Source organism: Lepidochelys olivacea (assembly GCF_965140295.1).
Source record: "Lepidochelys olivacea isolate rLepOli2 genome assembly, chromosome: 14".
Lineage (NCBI taxonomy): Eukaryota > Metazoa > Chordata > Testudines > Cheloniidae > Lepidochelys > Lepidochelys olivacea.
The window spans coordinates 12,180,829-12,204,770 of NC_140424.1; the positions used below are offsets into that span (position 1 = coordinate 12,180,829).

The 23,942-nt window shown below is 43.4% G+C and overlaps 1 protein-coding gene across 2 annotated transcripts in view; it reads left to right on the plus strand.

Annotated features, from left to right (window-relative positions):
- The first annotated feature begins 9,856 nt into the window (after positions 1-9,856).
- CA10 (carbonic anhydrase 10) overlaps positions 9,857-23,942 on the plus strand; it is a 339,090-nt gene continuing 325,004 nt past the window's right edge. Inside the window, exons 1-2 of one of the 2 annotated variants that reach the window (XM_084647578.1) lie at positions 9,857-10,167; positions 10,902-11,385. In XM_084647578.1, the coding sequence (XP_084503704.1) occupies positions 11,325-11,385 (61 nt within the window). In that variant the 5' untranslated portion in view covers positions 9,857-10,167; positions 10,902-11,324. Of the gene's footprint in view, positions 10,168-10,747; positions 10,820-10,901; positions 11,386-23,942 lie in introns of those variants that run through there. The other variant, XM_084647579.1, reaches the window with a different exon arrangement.

A 23,942-nucleotide genomic window follows, 5' to 3' on the forward strand; every position in this document is an offset into this window, starting at 1 on the left:
TTCATCATTCAGAAAAAAAAATCCAATCTTTATTTTAAAATATCAAACCACGGTGAATCACCACAGCCCTTAGTAAGTTGTAGCAATGGTTGATTATCCTCACTTAAAACATTGCGCCTTATTTCTAGTATGAATTTGCCTCGTTTCAACTTCCAATCATTGGGTCTTGTCATACCTTTTGTCTACTAGATTGAGGAGCCCTCTACTACCACATTTCTGTTCCATATGTAGGTATGTATGTGTAACCAAGTTGCAGGTAAATGTTACACCCACACAAAAAGGGGAAGAAAAATCTCAACCCACTTGAAAATGTTTACCCCAATAGGTCTTCTTTTAGCCTGCTCTTGCTTCCATTGGGCTTTTTAATGATCTTGTGGATACCTACAAGGGGTGATAAGAGCAGGGGAGACAAAGAGAAAGCACTCCCAAACCATGCTACAAGATTAAGACCGTATTTAAAATAAATAAATAAATAAATAAATAAAGGCCCTGATCCTGCAAACACTTGTGCATGTGCTTACCTTTGCTATTACAAGTAATCCCATGGATTTTAGCAGGACTACTCCGAGTAATAGTTAAACATATCCATAAGAGTTTTCAGGATCAGGCCCTAAGCTGCCAAATCCTATCCTGATGCACATTCTATGCAAACTCACTGATTTTAACAGTGTTGCAAAAGAGCACAGCTTTTATTCAGCAGAGCGCATAGACACAAGCTTAATTTTGTCTCCAGTGGGACCTAAGCATATGCTATGGTGATGGGCTAACTATGGCTGGATTTAAGCACATGCCTAAGAGCACTCTTTGTTGAATCAGGGCCTAAACAGGGGCAGAATTTAGTCCTTGGATCTCAGTGAATTCACAACAAATAGTTTAGCACACCATTTATTTATATATTAAATATAGCTGAAGATTTCACAGCTGGTAAAATTATCTATGAAAATTATAAATGGATTGTGCAGTGTTTCAAACACCTTCTTAGTTGTGTTTGTCTCTGCAGAGCATGGCTAAATTTTTAGACCCTATAGGTGACCGAATGACATTAAATGTGATTTTTGTCAGTGATTCTAGATACATGGACAGAAATCAAGCATTTGGGGCAAGTGATGCAGATTATGATCAATTCATGAAGGAGTTAAAACAATCAACAACAGGAGTACTGAGAAAGGACAGAACGTTGTGATCCATTACTTAGCTGTAGGTTTATGTGACATTTAAAACAACTGTGTACTTTTGAGATAGTTGACTGACATCTTTATGTCTTTGTTATCAAAGCTTCCATCTTACAACCCCCTTTAGTCCCAGGTATTGTTAACATTTGAGGGTTACGGTTTTTAAGTGGTACAATGTGCAGAGAAGACCTAAGTTTTGATTCCTTCAAAGTATTTGAAACCAACACTAAATGACGTTTATAAAGATTTCTAAAAGTAACAGCTGAATTTTCTACCGGAAGGTTTTGTTCACACTTTCAGTTGTGCTAGATACCAACTCCACACTCTTTTTCTAGAAAGATACATCATTTAAGTTTCACTGGTCCTGTAATTCTACTGATAACACTTACTGACTGTCTGGCACAAATTTCTTTTTTTGAGTAACAGCAATTCTTAGCAGTTAAGTAGTGCTTCATGTCTTCAGGGAACTTTGCAAACATTTACTGATTTAGTCTTCTGTCCCCATGAGAAGCAATTAGCTAAGTATTATCCCCATTTTGCAGAGGAAATCTAAGGGAAAAAGGGCCAGCGCCCATTTAAAACCCAAGCCTCCACTTTAAGTAACTCTGTGCTTGGGAAGCATGTAGGAGAAAGAAGGACAGGAATCTTTTCTCAGCTGTTGTGTGGGAGAGGAGATTCTGTGCTCCTTTGTAATTGTAAGGTTGGGATTGGATTTAGCTGGGGAAAGAAAGAATGGATCTAAGTACTCCAACAGCCACAAACAACCATGCTGCCTCTATACCATGAGTGGTACAAGATACTAAATTGCCGGTCATCTCCTGGGCCCTGATCCAGCAGAACACTTGTGAACACACTTAATGTTAAGTACGTAATTCCACTGACTTTAATAAACTTCAAGCATGTGTAATTCCAACAGGTGTATAAGTGCTCTGCTGGATAGGGACCCTATTCTATTGAAGTCAAAAGGCATAATTTCCATTGATTCAATGGTAGCAGGTTCAGGTCCCTGATCAGCACTCTATGGACTTTTTGCATGAGAAAAGTCGAAGGAAACATTTTCTAAATGCTGAGAACAAGCTCCTTAATCACGGCTAGGTTCGGATTCAGTTTCTATGGGCTGACTTTGCCTAAATAACTGTATGAGCGAAGGATCTGCCTGGCTAAGTCACTATGGTTAAAGAAAGCCTCGAGTGCAAAATGTTTAAAAAAAAAAACCTGAAGAAAACCAGGAATGATGCTACTCAGCAAACCAATTTCCTTCTTTTTAAATTATATTAATCACTTCAGAAAAATGGCAATAAATTCCCTAGAGAGGATGAGAGAATGTTTCATTTCAGTATTATCAAATCAATTTTACATTGTCTTTATCGTCCTAAAAAAAACAGAAATAGAAAGCATAAAGGATTGTCCTTTGCCCTACTGGTGCACATAGGGAAGTTGGAGGGCATGAGCACCTCTTTCTCCTAGATTGGCCAGGTATCTGGCAGGTCCCAGTAGAGAACTGGCAATGGCAACCTCTGAAGCAGTTACTCTCCCTATATACATGGGCATGCAGGTGTCAGGAATGGACAGACCTGGCATCCACTCCTCACCCCAACCAATGCACAGACAGTACACCATAGCCAGCACACAGGGAGGAGTAACCTGCTACTGGATACATGACTTCTCCCCTGGAGCATGGGATTACATCGCAGAGAAGTGTCAATCACAATGCTCACCCTGATCTGAAATTTAGTATATAGTCCCTAACAATCACATAAGTATAATACTAATTTCTATATCAGATTAATATTACTCTAACTGCCACAGGAAGCTATGTTAAATAGTCACCAGGTGACAACTGACAGTCAAACTGGAATAAGGAATCAGTTAGATCCCCATCAGAACCATTTTAAAGATTAGCAGCATGATCTCCTCTGCTTTTAAATATGAGATGTTAAGAAATCATTGCACTCAAAATTGTATATTGCTTTTGATCTTTAATTAATATCATCTTGGAAGGGGAAAGGATGGAGGCAGAAAAAAACAAGAGCAGCAAGTTCTGTTTTGAGTAAAAGCAGTTTCTTGGAAATGGCCAGATCCTGGGATGCAATAGGGCAGCTTCATGCCTCTCTTCATGCACAAAGTTGCTGTGAATGTAGCTAAAGCGAGGATACCTGGGTGAGTCAGAAGTGCTGAAGCGTCTCCTAGACAATCCCATTCCCCATAGCTGGCGCCAATGTGCAACGAGAGGAAAGAAGGCATGGAAGAAGCATCAGCATGCCCCATCAGTCTCTGGTAGCTGAAATGTCTCCTTCCAGTCATTGGCAGCTGGTGTAACTTAGAGCAGCCCTCAGGGTGCTCTAAATTGCACAAGACGATCAGCTTTGTCTGGACTCTTGATCACAGGAATGGAAAAGTTTCATAAAGCCCTCTTTGTTTCCCCTCTCCTTACCCCAAGCACACTTCAACTCTAGCTCAGGCCAGAATATTTCAATTTTTCTTTTTACAGGAAAATTGTTGGATACATTCCCTATCTCACAGAGATGTAAATCCAAATTTATCTGGACACTGATACTAACCGCAAACCAGTTTTCCCTCTCCATATGTCCTATTCAGTAAGGTCTCCTCCCACAGTCTGTAAGCAGCCAAAACTCCATCCAAGTCAGAGAGTTTTCCCTGCATAGGGACTGCAGGACAATGAAATGCTTTAAATACATTTTGACTCTCTAATATCTCGCTTCTGGAAACGTCTAAATGACACTAGTTTACTTCTGTCTTTTTGAATTTAAGGAATGTTATTTCACAGATAAATTTGATGTCTGAACATTATTTATTGGTCTTCAGACATGAAAGAGTAAATTGGACTGACAATATATCTTTACGATAATAACTTGCAGACTAACTCACAGGGAAAACAAAAACAACATTGATTGATTGACAACTGCTAAGCTAATCAGCTTCCTTGTTCCCTTAATTTGAGCAATGTTTTAACTTGTAAATAAATTGCATTATTGTTTACCAGTAAAATATAAATTCCATCTCAGTTTTGATAAAGACCACCAACAGAGGAAGAGAATTGTCTTAACGTACTTTGTATTGATGGATTCTTAGAAGCTGCTTTTTTTATGATGTTGATTTTTTTTTAAATCAGTTATTCTCAGAAAACTGAATGGCCCATATTTACAGCCATTCAGCATTACATAACCAAACTCCAGTGGAGCTGTGCCATTTATGGCAGGAGCCAATGTGGCAGAAATGACTTCAAAACCAGCCTTTAAGGCTCAGTAGCGGTCAGCAGAGTTGTAGCAGGGTAAATAAGGGCAGATTGTGGCCCGGAACGCGTTTATCTAGATGAAATGACAACATATCCCATTTCTTTTGTCCTTTCTTGAAATCACAGAAGAGGCAACTCCCCATTTTCCTGTATATTGTCATAAATCTGCTTAAGGAATAAAATGTAGTTATCATTCTGTGTCAAATTATTTCCTTCTGGTTAGGCCACTGTGAATTAAAGCATAAAAGGTGTGCAAGGAAGGAAAACAGTTTTACGATCACGTTCCACAAAAAAAAAAAATGCAGGAGGAAAAATATAAATCAAATTTGGGGCATGTGGCCATATGCAGTAGCCATCTAAATTTTTCCTGTGTTGCTTAAATAAAGCAATTATTTTTCTGAAAAGGTAGAAACTTCATAATGATTTAATTTTCAGCTGGGCCTAACACATCTTCTAATTTTTAAGAAGAATAAAATTCATTATGCAAACCTTGAAATCATCAATTAGGCCTTGATTTGGCAAAGCTCTTAAGCATGCGCCTAAAATTAAACACATAATCCTACTGCCATCAATTGGATTTAAGCACGTGCTTGCTGCATTGGAGCAGATTTAAGCCCATGGTTAAATGCTTTGCTGATCTGGGGCATTTTCCCTGTCCGTTAATCCAGCAGGGAGCTGAATTAGTGACAGCACATCCTTTCAGCAACAGATTACTTCTGATAATAAAGTCAGGCTAGCCATCCGGAGGAACTCTTCCTCATATTTGCTAATAGATCCTGCAGACCTGTTACTTGAATAGTCCCTTTTCCTGCAAACACTCCCATTAATGTCATTGGGACCAGTCACTGGAGTAAGGACTACTTCTGTGAATACAAGTGGGCAGGATAAGGAATTATTTTTAATACCCTCCGTAATCTTACTCCTACCATCCTCTTGGCCCTTCTTTCCCTCCCCACTCTTTGGTCATTTTGAACTGACCTCCTCACTATCCTGTTGTACTAGTATACAAGTCTTCTCCTGTCTATTGCAGAAACATAGAAATTGCCACAGTGCATCAGAGGAACACTGATCCATCTAGTCTAGTATGCTGTGTCTGACAGAGGACAGTGCCACCTGTCATCCATAGTTGTACCTGCATGCATCTGTCTCATCTGCTCTTCATCTGAAAATCCTTGTCAAGCTTATATATGCCTCTTCATGCCTCTCTTTCTCTGCAATTATTTTTATACTTATCTTTGTAGCTCCATTTAACTCAACAATGCAGATTACATGAAAGACACTATAATAAGTAAAATTGTATTGGCCTAACTAGAAAATCCACCCTTGATGCCCTTAATCTATACATGCATACTGTCCCACTCCCATGGCTAGAGTTGGCCGGAAAATGGTTTAAACTTTTAGTGGAAAAATCAACCACCTCTATTCATAGCTTACAGTTCAGGTGGCAACAAATGATTACTAAATAACACGTATATTGTGGTAGTACCAAAAGGCCACAAGCTAGGCTGAGTCCTTAGGCAGTCTATTAACATCTAAATTACAATCCCTGTCCCAATGTGCATGTCCATCATCCATTGCACCATTTTGGACATTTCTGGTTCTGAGAATCATAGAATATTAGGATTGGAAGAGACCTCAGGAAGTCATCTAGTCCAATCCCCTGCTCAAAGCAGGACCATCATCAACTAAATCATCCCAGCCAAGGCTTGTCAAGCCGGGCCTTAAAACCTCTAAGGATGGAGATTCTACCACCTCCCTAGGGAACCCATTCCAGTGCTTCACCACACTCCCAGTGAAATAGTGTTTCCTGATATCCAACCTAGACCTCCCCCACTGCAACTTGAGACCATTGCTTCTTGTTCTGTCATCTGCCACCACTGAGAACAGCCAAGCTCCAACCTCTTTGGAACCCTGCTTGAGGTAGTTGAAGGCTGCTATAAAATCCCTCCTCACTCTTCTCTTCTGCAGATTAAATAACCCCAGTTTCCTCAGCCTCTCCTCGTAAATCAGCCTTCTGCAAGAAGTCCTGCTTCCCTGCTAGCATGAAACACTATGCCCCCTGTTTCCCTTCAACTCTTCCCAGCTGGTGATCCAAACAATAAGACAAAATGATGGCTCAGTTGTTGAGCTAAGGGGATAAGGAAACTTCAGGCCATTTCTCCTAGCCCAACAATTAGCTTGATCCTGACCTTCTTACTCAGGAAAAATTCCTGAATGGATATTTTGCATGAGCATAAGGTGCAGGCTAAGGTCTTTAATATTTATATTCTAATGTGCCTTAGAAAACACATTGCAACTACTTGATATTCCAACTATAGCAACTCATGTGATTCAATTGGGCAGCAGTGACATTTTCTGTCATGGTATTGTGTTCACAAAGGGCAGTGATGGAGATTTTCTGTGGCAGCTAGGTAGAGGGAAATGGGAGGGAAGATGTTTACTGTGGGGAAAGGGAGAGGGACTGAGGAGAAATGACAACTTAGAAGATCTTTTTGTTTGACTGTTTGCTTATTTGTCATCTGCCCTCTGTGTTTGTCCTTCTTTTGTATTGTCTAGTAAGTTCTTTAGGGCAGGGAGAGTCTTCCATTTAGTTGGTTTAGTGACTAGTACAGTAGGGGCTCAAAGCTGGTTAGGGATTTGAGGCACTACTGGAATACCACCACCATTTTAAAAACAAACCCATGCAGTAAACCAAAAATTTGAGATTCCTTGCCTGGCTGCTTCAGTTAAGAAGAGACAGCTAGAGATGTTCACTCTGCAGGCTATCACTCCAATATAGGGTGGCTTCCCAAATGTGGGACTCTATCCTCCCTGCATGATAGAGAAGTGCTAACATTCCCATTTTACAGTTGGGAAGCGGAGGCATAGAAAGATGAAAAGACTCGCCTGAGCTCACACAGGAAGTGTGTGGCAGAGGCAGGAACTGAATCCAGCCCTACCACATCCAAAGCCTTAAACACAAGTGAATAGAAGTAGCCAATGCCTTGTTTTTGAGGGGAGTCAACGAGTGACAGTAGAGAAGAAGGATAGTGCAGTGGTCAGGGCACAAGCCTATGAAATGGGAGACCTGGATTCAAGTCCCTGCTGTTCTATAGGCTTCCTGTATAACTTTGGGCAAGTCACTTAACCACTCTGGGGCTCAGTTCCCCAATCTTTAAAAGGGGCCTTGGCTTGAGGTGGTAGGGAGTCTAAGTACCAAGCCAAGAAACTGGCTGTGCTAGACTGTCTCTGACTCCTATACTATGCAAGTTAATGTCCTGTTTAAGGATCTTCTGATAAGTCAACCTATTGTAATCCTTGTGGATCTTCATCCACAGAAAGCTGTGACTTATTTCAGAAAGTCTGACTTTGAACACTGGGGCATGTTCCAAGCAATTATTTTGTTCTGAACTTTGATGACATTGTAAGAAATGATCCAGGAAAGCCCAAAAGGAGGTTAACGGCCAAATCTAAAGAAGATGAACATCGATCTGAATGAACCTTCATATTAGAGGACTGTGGAAACACCTCTGAACAAATGTTCATAGCAGAGACGGGAAATGTTTGCTGAGTTTCTCTTAAGGCATTCATAAACATGACCAGCATAGCAAAATAGACAGACAGAATATGGTACTTTCCCTCTACAATTCAACTTGAAGTGATTTTTTCCTCCTAGGAAAAAAAAAAAAAAACATTGAAAAACCAGAACTTTAAATAGGATGCAGCATTTCCTGGTGTTCTGAAGACAGAACACACACACCACAAAATATTTTGCAAACTCAGGTTCAAAACCCCATAATAATTCTTATTTGTTCCTGATGTGTCTTCAGCAAAGTAATACTAGAAGGATGAATCTGAAAGGCTTCTGCCTTCTTTAAAAAGGCATGAGCCATATCCAGAGTAATTGTTCTTACTCTGGAAAGAGTCTAGATCAGTTTTTTTTCCCAATGTTTGTGGGTATTACAAACCTCTTAACACATTAAGACATAGTGACACAAACTATTTGTGTTTTCACATGATGCCTCACTTTGCCAGATCCTGGAAATTTTCAAACTGACAAAAAAGAAAAATAATTTAATTCTTGACTTTTTTTTTTATAAGATACATGTTCAACGTACATCCAGTCTTTGTCAATCACCTTAAAGAGAAAAATGGCCCCTTTTTACACAGCTGCTCCACTTCCTGAAAATCCACTACTAAGCGACTGGAATTCCTTTAAATCCACTCATGACTCTCTAATGACATGAGCAAGATACATCCTATGCATCCACACAGAGCAGTTTTTAAAGAACAGATGTTGGCAACTAACTTGTTGGTGTATACAGCTCATAGTTTTAACATCAGCAAAGGCTGCTGCAATCTTAGGAACAGTAAGACTCCCATAAGAACTAACAAAATGAATGCAAACAATAAAGTTGACTCCTAGACACCTGATTAATTCCTTCTAATGTTTCCAATTTGTCCTATCTATTTCTTTTTGAGCAAAGAATCCAGAGAACTGCACGCAGTAAGCCAGCTTTATCGCTATTGAACGCAGACACAGTGATTCTGAATTGATCAGTCCTGTCCATGCAAATAACCACCTGTCTGAGGTTTGAAAGCTCTTACCCAAAGACTCCCTACTATCTCAGTCTGCTATCGAGACATGCTTCATTTGCTACTAAAAGGCGAGCAAAGATCCATTTAACAACGACAGCCTATGCTTGGAGCTTTATTTATAACCCCCAACCCTATACTCAATCCATTATGCATGGCGCCTCATCTGAAATATTTGCAATATCACCTCTGCACACCTGCCCCAATTTAGGATTTCTAACTCAATGCTGCCTGTCTCTTCTCTTTCCCTCGCCCTTTGTATGATCAATTATCTCTATATAAGTATCCTCAGCTGGAGCATTTGCAATATCACCTCTGCGCACCTGCCCTGAGCTGGGATTTTCTGTTTATCACCCAAAGCCCACTTCCTCCCCTCATCCTATGGATCAATCCATCGTGCGTGCATCAAAGGTAGGCGGAAGCCTAATGCAATATCACTCCTGCACACCTGCCCTTCGTTTGCCGCTTCATCTATAACCCAAACAGCGCCTCATGCATCCTCGGTCTCCCGGAATCTGTTAAATTACTCTCCCCCCCCCGGGCTTTTTAACCTTGCCGCCATTTCCCGCCCTACCCCTCCCCAATAAAACAACACGGTGACCCTATTATTCGTGTATTTATTTATTTGGCAACACCAACTAGTCCATATTTTAAAATAAAGCGGGAAGAAGCTTTCGGACTGTGTCGTACGCAGAGCCGAGGTTACAGCAGTAGTGATGATCTCCTACCGCCTTTCTCCTCCCTCCCCTGTCCGGTCTTGCCCCCCCACCAAGGCAGCTGAGCTAGTCCAGCCCTGGCTGCTAACCTGGGGCGGCCTCTTTCGCAGCTGCGGCCGCTTTCTCGCGCGCCGCCTCCCCGGCGGAACGCTGCCTGCCTCGCCCGCCGGCTCGCGCCTGTGCGCGCGCTTGTGCCTCGCCAAGCGCCTGTGAGCTCGGCCGAGAGCGGCGCGGGCGGCGAGCACCCTGCAGCCCCCAGCGAAAAGGTTCCCTTTCCGCGAGAAGGCGTCCCAGCCCTCGGCACAGCGCGGTTGTGCTGTAAGCTCTCCATAGGAGTCTGGGGGGCTGCAGCAAGCTGCGTGACCTCTGTTATGGTGGGGACTGCAGGCAGGAGTTCCCCATCCCACATGAGCTGAGTGGCGGGGAAAGGACGGACGTTTTTGCCGGGGTAAGTAAATGGTTGTATTAAAATAGTGTGTGTGTGTGTGTTTGAGGGAGGGGGCGGGCCAATTGCGTAGAAGTAATGTGGGTTCAGGAAAGCAATTATCTACCCGCTGCAATAGAACTACTTTTTGCTAACTCCTGGCCGTATTCGCCCCCCAACTTGTGCAAACTTGATTGTTTTTGTTTTAAATAAGTTTTAAAATACAGTCGCATATTTCCCTCTGCACGTTTGCACCCCATCAACCTAAGCTCATGGCGCTCAGCTGCACCCCACCGCTGCCTGCCCTTTCGCCGCGGAGACCTAAAGGGGCAGCTTTTCATTTGGGGGCGCGCCTGTGTGTTTAAAATAAAACGAACCCCCCTCCCCCGCCACGTTGTTTTTTTCGCTTGGTGCTTTGGAGGCTTTATTAACCTGAGCAAACTGGTAGATGCAAATCAGAGATTGGAGGCGAACCCCACCGGTCTGTTGTTTCTGCCCCCGGTGTGATTCCCTCTCTAACTTGGAAACAAGGCGAGGGGAAATCCATAGACGTGGGAAGAACGACCCCTGCAGTTGCATTGCGGAAGATCTCGTTTGCTGGAAGGGGAATTACGGGAGCCAAAGCGTTTTGGAAGGAGAAGCGGGCTATGATGTTGTGTTCTCTAGTCCGTGTTATGTACGTGAAATAAAACGCATGGGGGGGGGGGGGTGTCTCATGCGTAGCAACGTGTATTAATCTCCTTCTGATCACTTTGTAGAAGCAAGAGAGGAAACCCACCTTCCTCCCCCGGCATGGGGCTTTGTGGCTTTGCCCCGGTGAGTCGTGCAGAGTTTGGGGGTAACTTGCAGCTGGCTGCCCTGGAATAGAGACTCTCCGGACCGGATCAGCTGGCGTTGGTTGTCTATGTCTTGTTGGGAGATCTGGTGGATTTTTGTCTCACTCCTGGAGGAAGAGCCCAGGGCTGGCGGTTACCTTCTTCTTGGTCTTTTTTGGAGGGCGAAGGAAGGGAAGGGATCTCACTTGAGCCGTGCAGAGAGAGAGCTCGGACATGTGTTGTCAGCACATCTGGGGAATACAGTCTGGAAGTCCGAAAGGAGATTTGCTGGGATCCTTCAAACTGCGATATTGATCTTTGTTATTTCTTTTCGCCGAGGGATGCACTTGGCATGAGAATCGGAGGATGGAAATTGTTTGGGAGGTGCTTTTTCTTCTGCAAGCCAATTTCATCGTCTGCATTTCAGGTACGCAGCGAACATGTGGGGTGAAATACCAGGCCTTGTATTCGGGTTTCACCGTCCGTAAATGTGCGAGAAATACAATTAAAAAATAGCAGCGCTAATCGTGGCTAAATTAGTTGGAGCGATTTGTTAGGTGCCTTTTGCCCCACTCTTTACTCTGATAGCAGTGCATTAATTACGGTGCATTAGTTGCAGTAATTAATTGCAGTGTTTGGTAGCACGCTGGTAGTCATTCCTAACACACAGTGATAGCAATAATTAATTGCTACATTGCAGTAATCCCAGCATGTTGTGGCTTTTACAGAGCTAAAACTCGGTTGATCTGGGGGTTTTAAAAGGATTGCAGTTCACTGGCACAGTTTTCATGTTTTGGTGTGCTACATTTTTTAGGGGTTGCAAAAGAAGGAATGGTAGTGACCAGTGTATGTAATAAAGGTTTACAGCGTGTGTGTGTTTGTGTGTGCTGTAAAAGGATTTTAAAAAATCTCCAACAGTATGGCTGGGAATCCTGTTTCAGACTCTTTAGTTTCAAGATTGCAAAGATCTCTACCATTCTGCAGAAGTCAGGTAATTTCGGTTGTCACCAGAGCCTGTCCAATTAATGAATAGGCATGGCAGGGGATCTAGTGTTAAGGATTAGAGCAATTTATTCTTGGGGAAAACAGGCTTTTCTACTTCAGAAGTCCTGGTTAGCTCGTTAATTTGTCAGGTCAGTCATGCTGGAATAATTATATTGCAGGAGCAACTGTGGGGGAGCCAGCCAGTTTTCTAGTTTGGGATGGCACCAGGGGGATCCAAGCTGCCTGATCTGCTTCTCTTCCCTGCAGGCTGCCTCTACCCTGGAGTCATTGCATAAGCCTTTGAATGGGAACTCTGACAGCATCGGCTATTCCATTGCAGGGAGGGAGAGCCACCTGGGCCTTAGATCAGAGCCAGGAGCGCTTAGCAAAACTTGTAGCTCCTCAGCGACCATCAGCATCTGTACCAACCGGCACTCCTTGCACCAGTCCCTGGTCTAATTCAGCTTCTCAACTGCTGGATTGACATCACCTGCACTAACCTCCTTCCCTCCCCACATTGGCAAGATCTACTTTATTTTGCATGATCTGCACCTGCCTCATCTCTCATATTGCCCCTGGACTGGTAGTGCCTGCATCAGCCCCCTGAGTAATCCAGCCCCCTTTCCCTGCATTGGTACTGCTGGCATTCAGATTGGCACCCTCTGCATCTGGGTGATATGTCCTCTCATACTGGCAGCATCTCGGGTTGCCCTTGTGCTAATCCACTCTCATATGTGCCACCTGGGTAATCCACCTTCTCACTCCTTAGAATGGCATGACCCCCCACCCCACCCCCACTGCCTCTTTCATCCCATCCTCACACTTTGCTGTCTAACCCAGTGTGATTCGCCAGCTGTCTAGCACTTTTCAAATTAGACGTCATCTTTTAAAATAACAGCAATGGAATAATGAACTCTGTGGTGTGAGCATGGGAAAGAGGAATATTCTTGTCACTTTGAAGATTAACATCTTGAGATGGTCACAGGATAGTATCCCCTGATCTCCTCAGTGTCACCCGCTGCCACCCAAATCAAAACCCTGCTTCTGAAACGGAGTGGGATAAGTCCTGCAGGGGCTCTCTTGGCTCTCCATCTCCCTCTAGCACTGAGAACAGTCTGATATCCATCCTTTATTTTTTAAGGAATACAGTGAACTACAGGCTGCTTTTTGCTGTGTGGCCTCAGATAGTTTGCTTTAACCTCATACAGGATGTTTACATACCTTTTAGCCTTCAGTTCCATATATTTCTTCCCCCTTTCCCCCCCCCCAGGAATCCTCCTTTTTCATGGATTCTTAGTACTTGTCATCTCAGAAAGAGGGATTAAGATCTGCAGATATCTGCTTGGCACTAATGCTTCATTCCCCCCCCCCCCGCTGCCCTTTTTTGCACTATGCTCTGTAGCATATTAGGGAAACATATACAGTGATCATCTGATAATGCTTGAGGTTCAAGAAGGAAACTAACCAAGGAAAGTGCTCTAGAAATACATTTCTTGGAAATTACAAAAGTTAAATTATTTTTAAATTAACTATAGCATTTTTTCTTTGTCAATTATTTTAGTGATGGAGTATAAGACTGCTTTTTCTGTTGGTGCTGTATACAGCACCATCTTTCACTTGCACTTATTGAGGGCCTGATTCAAAGTCCATTTAAGTCTGTGTGAGTCTTTCCATTAACTTCAATGAGTGTTGGATTGGTCCCTGTTTAACATAGTCCATACGTCACCAGAGAATACAATTCAAAATGACATTGTTGGTTATCAGCTGAATATGGAAAGCTAGGTTTCCTTACCCCATCTGTTGACTGGTTATATTAATAAACATAATAAAAATTTTTGGCTAGAAATATATGAAACTTTATTTCAGGCAGTCTTTTGTATGCATATCAAAATATAAATTGTACTGAATATAGCTTCTTACCCAGTTATGCACTTCTATTTCATGTATAACATGAAGATTGCAGTCTTAACACATGCTTGCCACTTTCTGATGTCATAACCTCCTCCCTCCCATGTGACAGCTTGTGTAGATTGGGAAAGGAAGACTAATAGAAAAGATAATTTATATCTCAAATATTATGACAGGCAGCTTTAATTTTGGTAGCATGTTAGTGATGTTCCAGGTAAGGAAGCAGAGTTTTGTTTACTAAAAGAAGTACTGATACATTTTTTTAAAAGAATGAATTCATCAGTCACCTTCCACCTGATGTTCCTCTTTCATCAGTTAACTATCTGTGCCTCAATTAATGATCTGTTAGATTGGTCTGGGAGGAATGGGACTGGAATGCAGAAGTAAAACAATTGTGTATTTATATACATTTGATTTAGTGACATTTATTTCAAAACAAGTATTTTTGTTTGTATATTTGTTTGCACATGTTCTTAAGCTAGATATCTTTTATTTTCTCTGAACACTGAATTAGGATTTTTGATGCTTGAAGATCTTTAAAAAGAGAACTGAGCTTTGATTGTGTGAATGATAAATAAGAACAGGCTTAATGGAACAAGAAAATCATTTTAACTCTATAGAAAGGAATGAAAACCCTCTTTAAAAAAATATACTGATGCATTTCTAATGCTTTTGTAAATAGTGTCTCCGTCTGATTCAGATATAGATTCATGTCCTTTAATGATGCTATAGCGTGGCATTGACAGAATGTTGTGCCAATGGAGATGTCGTCCTTTAGACAGGATGTTAAAAAAAGATCCCTTCTGGCTGCTATTTCAAGGGAGTTGCAGATAATCCTGACACTGAGTAAAAGGCAAGGGGATTATGGTCTGTGCTATCACGGCCAAAATTCCTTTCCTGTGTAATACCACCATAGATTAATTAACTGCAATGTTCACAGCTATGGGTGGGATGTTGCTGCTCACATAATGGCTGCCACATTTGCTTCTACAGTCACTTACATAAACCTTGTGTAATGTTCTCATGATCTTAGACATTTGTCCACCAAGTGTAATAGAAGATGCTCTCTTCAAACCTTTGCAGTATGTTACATGTAAAAAAATAAGTTTTCATGTGCATTCATATTCAGGTTTCTGCTTAAACAAGTGCTCTTTGGATCCATTCAATAGAAAAGTTCGTGGAACTTGGATACTCTGGTTCTTTGTGGCATACAGTAATTGTGATACAGTACTGCGTAATGTCCTTCGTCAATAAGAAGCTCATGTAAATGAAATGCGTGCAGTCCCCCAGATCTCTTATCTGAGAATAGTCTCATCCTTGCTAGGAGTTGGCTGTTGTCCAGACACGTATAGCCCCTTACCTTTGCACCAATTCAGCAGGCAGCTAAGGCTTCCCACATGGAGGAATTCCTTGGTAGTCTAAAACTGTTATAGCCTCCCCTGGTATTGAGGGTGTGGCTGGAGGTGAGAGAGGGTGTGTTGGAGCACTGCTGCATGACATCTGATCTTTAACTGGTGTTATGGTCTCTTGGGGGCGGTTACCAGCTGGCATAATGCAGAATAGCTCTTAAGGTGCTCTGAATTGTGCTGGGGGTTGAACTAGCTCCTGGATGGCCCCAGGATTTGGGAAGCACAAAGAGAACACAAAGCCTACTTGGCTCACCCCCTTTCCAGGCCTATATATGAGCACCTAAAATTGTAGGGCCTGACACTACTGTCCCACACCAGTATACTACAGAAGTAAGTCAGTTGTAGTCAGTGGAATTTCAATGTTGTAGAAGTAAGGTAGGCGAGAGTTCCATCTATTAGTTGCTATTGCTGTGCTGTACATCAGTAGTTCAGGACCAAAAACTATGGAAATTTAATTACTCAGATATTTCTACAAAAGTGGTTTTTTCTTATGATTTTGGTGAAGGTAGAAGGCTACTGATAAGTAAACAGTGTAAGCTTCCAGGGGAAAGAACTATGCATACATGGGAGTACATGCAACTGATGTGCCATCATTAGACATAATGATATATGGGAATATACAGGCACTAGTTTGGTATGTTAAATGGCTTAGAGCTTCTGGCATCCTGTGTATGATGGTCTCTTGGGTCCCAGTCCTGTAAACTAAAGTGCGTGGGCAGGCCCTTAGCCTTGCATGGAGTCCATTGAAGTTAGTCGGAAATCTGCATTGACTTGGGGCCTTCAGTTCGTATCAGACCGAAGGATTGAGGCCAGATGTTTGCAGGGATTAGGAAGGACTTTCGGTTCCTAAGACTTTCAGGTTGGAACTAGTTGTATGATTTGACCGCTCTGCCTCTGGAGCTCTAAATGCTTTGAATGCCTCCTCATGTTGGAAGTACCACAGATGTTTCATCTCTTTCAAAGGGTGTTAAGTTGCTCCTGTTTTTTTTAAATGCTACTGAAATGACCTTGTAGTCTGTTATAAATATTTTCATATCCTTTTTATATTTTCAACTATCCTATTCGTTTCATTAGCTTGCCAGCTAGAACACATGACCAGATAGGCGGTAAAACTATGTACTTATTTTTTGCTGCTGTGAGTATATGGGAAAGGGAAGTTTATGAATAATCTTGCAGATGTTATAACAAACTGTTTTTTCTGTCAGACAAATAAACCTAAAGGGGGAGAGCTGTAATCTCTGCTATTGTTCTCAAACAGCTATGATTAAAATCTGCTGTTCCTAAAGCTATCTTTTGGCCTTGCTATTCAGTCTCATTGTTAATGAAACTGAACTAGACACCAAGCCTACTAGACAACATTAAAATAATAATGAGTACTTCCCAGTTGGAGGGGCTAAGAGTGATCATAGATGTAGAAGACCTTCTTGACTCTAAGATACAGTTGTTTTCAAATTCAACTAATGCTAGTTTCTCTGGTTTTGCTCTTGAGATTCCACAAGCGGTTTGTCATTATATCTTTAGCAAACAACCTAGATGTTAAATCAAGGGTTTAAATGGTGGATAGCTTTGCTTTTGCATCATGAATATTCCCTGTACACCAATGAACAAGGAGTACCTGCTTACCATAAAACTAGTGCTTTGAATGCTCCTGTATGATTGGCAAAGTGTTACTGTACATTACTGCTGCTTATAGGTTGGAGAACTGATGCTTTTTGTAGCTTAAGCTATGCATCATTGCTGACCTGTTGATGACTAACATTCTTTTGGCAGGAAGTGAACCTCTTTCATGGTGTAAATGGAAATAGCAGGCCACAGTGTTAGTTCTTGTCCAGAAAGGGAAAAAATCTACTGAAAGTCCTTTTTGTTTGTCAGGATCCTAATAATCTAAATAAATTCTTCTCTTTGGATATCACAAATTAAGCCTGCTTGGCATTTTTGTCTTGTAATCAGAGCTGTGCTTCTATTGGCTTTTTGGATCCCATGCTAATAGGTTTTTAGATGGCCTTGCAATTGCTGTAGTGTCCAGGCCTTACAGTACCTTTGAAACATGACTGCTGATAGAAAAGTTCATATATTTGTTTTATTGTATGCTTGCAACAACCTTGTGCCATGGTCAGAGCTGGGTAAGAGTCATAGTTATGGCGACCCTTTGACACATGGGGATAAATTGATTATCTTGCCCCAATCCCTTTTTTATTCTATTTATAGTCCATGTTTGGAGGAGTAGAAAGTAGAAGTAAAGGATTTAAATGGACTGTTGAGAGTCATTGTTTCTGTTTTTAGTGTGGTTATGTTTGCATTGCTTGATGGCATTACAGTGCAAACATAACCATACTAAAAAAAGTGGTTGTCAACAACTGAGAATTCCAGCTAGCAAACAAAAGTCTATTATGGTAGACGAACTGTAATGGTAACAATAAATAGGAAATAAAAAAGGAATGATGTTCCTTATAAATACTGGCAGTGGCATTTTCCAGTGGGATTTACTGTTTAGAAACCAACCCAAAGTAAGAGACCATCTAATTCAAATGTAATGACACAGATAAAACCATTCTTGCTGATTTAGCCATCTTGCAGGGATGTTGTGAGATTTAATTAATGATTATGAAGTAGTTTGCGGTCCTCCAGTGGAGTGTGCTAAAGGCAGATATTAATTATTATAGGAACCGCTATATCATGTTAAACTAGTCAATCTAATCTAGTATCCTGTCTGTGACCTGTGGCCAGTACTGGATGCTTCAGAGACAAGTGTAAGTCCCCCACACTTATTAACTGGGCAGTAACATGCCCATGGGGAAAATTTCTTCTTAAATCCAGGTGCTTAATTGTTGACAGTTAGAGGAAGCTTGAGGCGATATAGAATAACATTCACACCCACTTTATAAAGCCCTTTGGCACTGCTATAATGATGGAAAGTGGTTTTGGGGTAAATGAGAATCTGGCCCTGATCTGGCAAACTGCTGTGCATGGCAGATCCCTGCACTGCCTCTAACTTCAGTGAGGCTCCATCTAGTTATAAAGGGGTCCACCAACATATTCTTGGGGCACTACAAGACTTTGCGCTACTGGTTTAGTATTTGCCTTTTACTCAGCTTGAAAAACGGAAAGAGACTAGCAGTTTATGGTTTCCGCGCTCTAACACAATGGTTCAGTGATAGACTAAGGAGAAAGCTGCAAACAAAATTATACCAAGTACCTGTTGTCATTGGCTTCCCCCTTTAAATTCCATACAAAAATACATTTTCTGTTTATAGAGGTCTTGTAAATCTTTGTTTTTATAATAAAATAAATGTTGAACCTAAATTCCCAAGCAGTATCACTTGTTGTAACGTAAATATTTGACAGTAAAATACCATTATAGTTTTATTTTGCAAATAACTCACTAAAAGATGGTAAAACCTTTTGAGAAATAGAGGATGAAAATAGACATCATAGTGTTACATCATAGTGTAACAAATAATGTTCATACCTGTCTGACCCTGCTAGGTGGGGAGCACCCTGAACAATCATTGTCCATTTGCACTTCTTCCATGGGAGTTCAAGGTGATCAGCACTTTGCAAGAAGTGTCAGCAGATTACATGATCAGCCCTTGGTGTGCAGTATATTTATCCTGATATGAGGTCATGTTGTCAAACTTTTAGAATTGGAGTGGATGAAAAGGTGTGCAGTTATTGGCCCAAAGTGCCCATTAAGCACATGCAGGAAGAAAGAGGAAACTAATCAGCATTATTATTCCTTTCCTCTGAAGCCACCTTGTATCAGTAGCTTTTAGGAGCAGTATCTGTCCATGGGGATAGATTGAGCCACCTTATGCGACATCTTCCTCCTTGCAGATTTGCAGGCAATTTCTTGCTGAAGTTACTGCTGACCCTTCCCACTATGAACTTTCACAGTGTCCTGCTCTGCTCCAGCAAACCTTTGCTCCAGTCATGTGTTGAGAAACTAGGATAGCAGGGCTTCTGTAGCACCTGTCATACCATTGCGGGGGGAGAGGCCTAGGGAGTAGTACAGGATACCTAATGCCCTGGGTGCATGGGTGTATGGACAGCTGTGTGATTTGAAACAGAGGTGGAATGGGCATGCCTTTTGGCAAACCCTACCGCCTTCCTGCACTCCCAACAGGTTATTTAGGTGGGTAACTGCAGGAATTTCCCCACGTAGAGTCACTCCTTTGGCGAGGTGGCACGAGCTGGCCACTGGAGAGAGCATTGATCTGTGCTTGCTACACGTGGTGGCAAAAGGAAATACATTGTCCTCTGCGCGCTCTGAAGAGCAAGGGTGTGTTTACTCCCACTTGTTGAATAGGAAAAATACATTTTATCATAGAGCCACCTGAAAATGAGGTTTAGCGGACAGCGAGTCATTTGTCCTTACGTGAGAGGAAATCCGTCTCCTTTGCAGGTGAATTATATTTATTTATTACATGGGAAACTGCAGTTTTCAATTACAGAAGGGAGAAGTGTAGTTGCCGGGAGAAGTGTAGTTGCCAGGAGAAAGAGATTCTGAATGACTGAAGTCTCGAAACATATGAGTCCTAATTCTGCCTTGAATAGGGAAGTCTGAAGAACTCTCTGTGATTTCTACATGAGTTTTGTCTGAGCGAGGACCGTAGGATATGGGTCCATCAACACAGTGTTATTTTAGGTAAGTTATGAACAAAAGAAGCCTTTTATTAATAAATACTTAGCTCTCGTGTAAACTTTTCTTCTTAGATTTCACAGTACTAAACAAGGAAGGTAAGGATCAGTTTCCCCATCTGCAGAATGGGGGACAATAAGGCCCAAAGGTATAATGACTTCCCCAAGATCACCCAACAGGGATGTTAAGCGTTAATCCTTAAATGTTGTTAAACTGTTCTCCATTTTCTCTCTCCTCAGCTTCTCCCAACCCTTCCATTTATTGGGTTAGCCTCAGGCCCTGATTCTGACTGTGCACAGACATGGCCCTGTTGAATTCAGTGGTTCTTCACACAGGTGGCGCGAGTTGGCCCAGCCACTGTCAGGGTCAGAATTTGGGCCTAAGACCAAACTGATATATTAGCTCTTTAAAACATCCTAATAAAAATGGCTTCGGAGAATTACAGGCCCTAGTCTTTAGTTTTGTATTTCTAATGCCCCAGTGTTGCCCTTTGTTTCTGTGAGTGGAAGGAAGTCTGCACTCCAGCAACTGATTGGCAATGGCATGGAATCTGGGAGAGCTTTACCATTGTGGGGTGAAAAGGGGCAAGGCAAGGGTGGAGGTGCAATCTGCAGGGAAAAACCATGCTAGTTACTGCAGACTGACCCTGCAGGAATTTGTGCAGCTTCCTGTTCCACTCTATGAAATAGCCCTCCACCTCCATAGCTAAAGAGCTATTCTGTCAAGAGGACTTGGAAAGCCAAGGGGCCTGGCCTGTGCTGAGGCAAAAAGCCCTCATCTTCTGGTGGATTCCCTGAAATCTGCAGGTTAGCCAACTTAATTTTGGCCTCTGTAGCATGAGGCAAACTGCATGCCCATGGTGGAAGGATTCTAGGGCCACTGCCCTGTGTAGGGACAGCTTACATAGAAGAGCAGAAGGCCCTGAGCTCCTTGGCCTTGCTGCTTGCCAAAACATGTTACCTTTAAAGCTTTCAGCACTTGAGGCCTTGCAGGGCAATTTGAATATGTGATCACATTCTCTTCTCTTGTTCTTAGCCTCTGGCCTCTCCATAGGTTTACTGGAGCTTGACTTATTACTCAAGCCTTATTACTCGCTAAATATCATTTGCTTTCTTTTATTTGTGCCTTGTTTTAAACTACAAATTCCAAAGGCTTTTGAGAACCTGGAACAGATCAAATAGAGGATAAATCTAACGCTTACTAGGTTAACCTTCAAATTGGTGCCTGTTTGCTAGAACTCATCCCTTTGTCTTGTGCACCACATAGTTGGGTTAAGCGCTCTCATTATATTGGGCTTGGTGAAGGGACAGGCTCTCTGTCTGGTGGTGAGGAGACTAACGAGCTCTTCTGGGCCAGTTCAGCACCGATGAGGCGCACCTGCAAGGCTTGTTCTGCGGGGGCAGAGCGGGGGGAGCTTAAAAAGGGAAAACCTGCCACAGGAAGGGTTCGTGAAAAGGAGCAGGACTGCTCCACCTCAGAGACTGCTGACAGCAGACACAGGTCAGCCAAGAGGAAGACCATCGCAGGCCTCACCTGCTCCTGAAGCTGCACAGACCAGCTGCAAAGCAGCACACCCCCAGAGGAGGGCCTGGAGTTAGACCCCACTAGAAGACAATGGTCCCATTGATAGACTGGGCCCAAAAGGCCGAATCCAGAAAGACTGCCTGAGACACCGGCCACCTTTGTCTTTCTTTGTTTTCGCTCTCATTTTCCACTCTCGTAAGGGGATGAGAGGATCTTTCATTTGTCTGTTTTACTCCGAGAATCCCACATATGCTAGGAACTGTGGGGGAGGACACGATAAATGACTAGAAATGGGGTCTGGAGGGGACTCGGGGAAACAGTCCTGAAGGTCGCTCTCACGTTGGGCCTGAATTTCCACTGTCTTGTACCTAGGTGGTATAGTGCCAAGTGGGTATAAAATGCTCCCAGAACAGAAGCAGGTTGCTCTGTTTTGTACAGGTGTGAATGGCTGCACAAGGTGCATGGTAATGGGGAGTGAGGGCTATTCTCTTCTATCCCAGATCTAGTTCCCATCCCCCTTCCCTTCCTCGGCACCAAAATGTACATTTTGTCTATTACAGCTGAATGGATCTGTCCATTCTGCTGGGTGAAAAGTAATACCTGAGCTTCTCGAAAACCATTTGGAAAAATTCCTGGTCAGAATGCATTATAGAAATCATGAGGGATTATGACTGTCTCTAGGCCGAGGTGGGCAAACTACGGCCCGTGGGCCACATCCAGCCCGTGGGGCTGTCCTGCCTGGCCCCTGAGCTCTCGGCCGGGGAAGCTAGCCCCGGCCCCTCCCCCGCCATTCCCCCTTCCCTGCAGTTATGCCGCTGCGCGGGCAGCACGGATTGCGCCCTCCCACCTCCCAGGCTTTCCAATAAGCCTGTCCTGCAGCTCTGAGTGGCATGGTAAGAGGGCGGGGGAGAGGGATTGGATAAGGGGCAGGAGGTCCTGGGGGCCAGTCAGGGGAAGGTTGGATGGGGCGGAGATTCGGGAGTGTGAGTGGTCAGGAGACAGGGAGCGGGGGGATGGATAGGGGGTGGGGTTCTGGGGGAGCGGTTAGGGGTGCTGGCTCCTGGGAGGGGGCGGTCAGGGGACAAGGAGCGGGGGGGTTGAATGTGTTGGAGGTTCTTAGGGCGGCAGTCAGGGGGCGGGAAGTGGGAGGGAGCAGATAGGGGGTGGGGGCCAGGATGTTGGGGGAGACACAGCCTTCCCTACCCAGCCATCCACACCGTTTTGCAACCCCGATGAGGCCGTCGGGCCAAAAAGTTTGCCCACCCCTGCTATAGGGTATGGAAAACCCCAACAGTAAAGCAGGGCTCATATCACACAAATATAATTGCAGTCATTAGAGCTTGATTCTCTGTTACACCAGTTTATACGGACATCAATTAAGTTGTCCTAATGTAGGGCTGAAGTATCAGAATTGTGAATTAGGCCCATTAATATTTCATTACATTAGGCTTATCTTGATTTCGATTCTCCTGATTGGTGGAGGCTGTAGCTGGGGAAATCAGGCCCAGATGTATACTCATGTAGGCAGAGCTGCCCAGATGGGGGAAGGGGAGGGGGACAAAAGGTGCACTTTGCCCCCAGGTGGGCTCATAAAATGATGCTGGGGCACTGTGGGAAGCCTCAAGCTAGCTGGGTGTGGGAAGCAGCACTCGTGTTGAGAGGGAGTGCCAAGCGTGGTCAGCACCCTGGTCCTGCTCCATCTGCTGGAACCAGGGCAGCTATTCTGGGGACCACTGCAAAGCCTTGAGCCAGCAAGGAGGGGTAATGATTGGGGGTGGGGCAAGCTGGGCTGGTCTCCTCGTCCGGTGTGACGGGGCAGGGAGCTGGGGTGCGAGTGAACGGACAGGTTGAGGGGGAGCCTGTGCTGCTGGGGCGGGGCAGGGCAGCCCAGCCCGGTCTGTGTGCTCTTGCCCGCTCCAGGTTGCAATCTCCTTCCCAGGGACTCAGAGAGTGGGTGTGGGACAGAGAGGGGAGCAGGGCTGGATGTGGGATGGAGATGGAAAGACCCTAAAATCCTTTTCCCCCTCCGATAGGAAGAGGGAAAGAATGGGATGAGGGGAAGAAGTGTGGGGTCAGTGCACCCATTGAATTGGGAGGCTACATCTGCCCCTGCCCCCGATGTAGACCAAGAGCTATTAAGGTGAAATTCACTCCTGTTGGGTGGGGAGGGAGCATGTACAAAGTTTATGCATCATTTAAAATTCCATTTAAGCCATTATCATTCAGATTTGGTAGTGCTTGACTCCTCCTTTGCACTGGTGTAAATGACAGCAGAATGTACAGAATTATAGAGAATCAGGGCCTAAATTAGTCTCTTCCAGTCTTAGTTCCATTAACATTGTACTTGCTGACCAACAGATTCCCTTAGATATCAATATAATCACAGGATGTTCCATGCACATGAATGTGAATTAATATTCTGCGGTGAAATGCTTATCACCTTGAAGCCTATGGCATTTGGAGTTTTGCCCATTAACTTCATTATGGCCTGGATTTCACCCAAGATATCTCTAGTTCCTA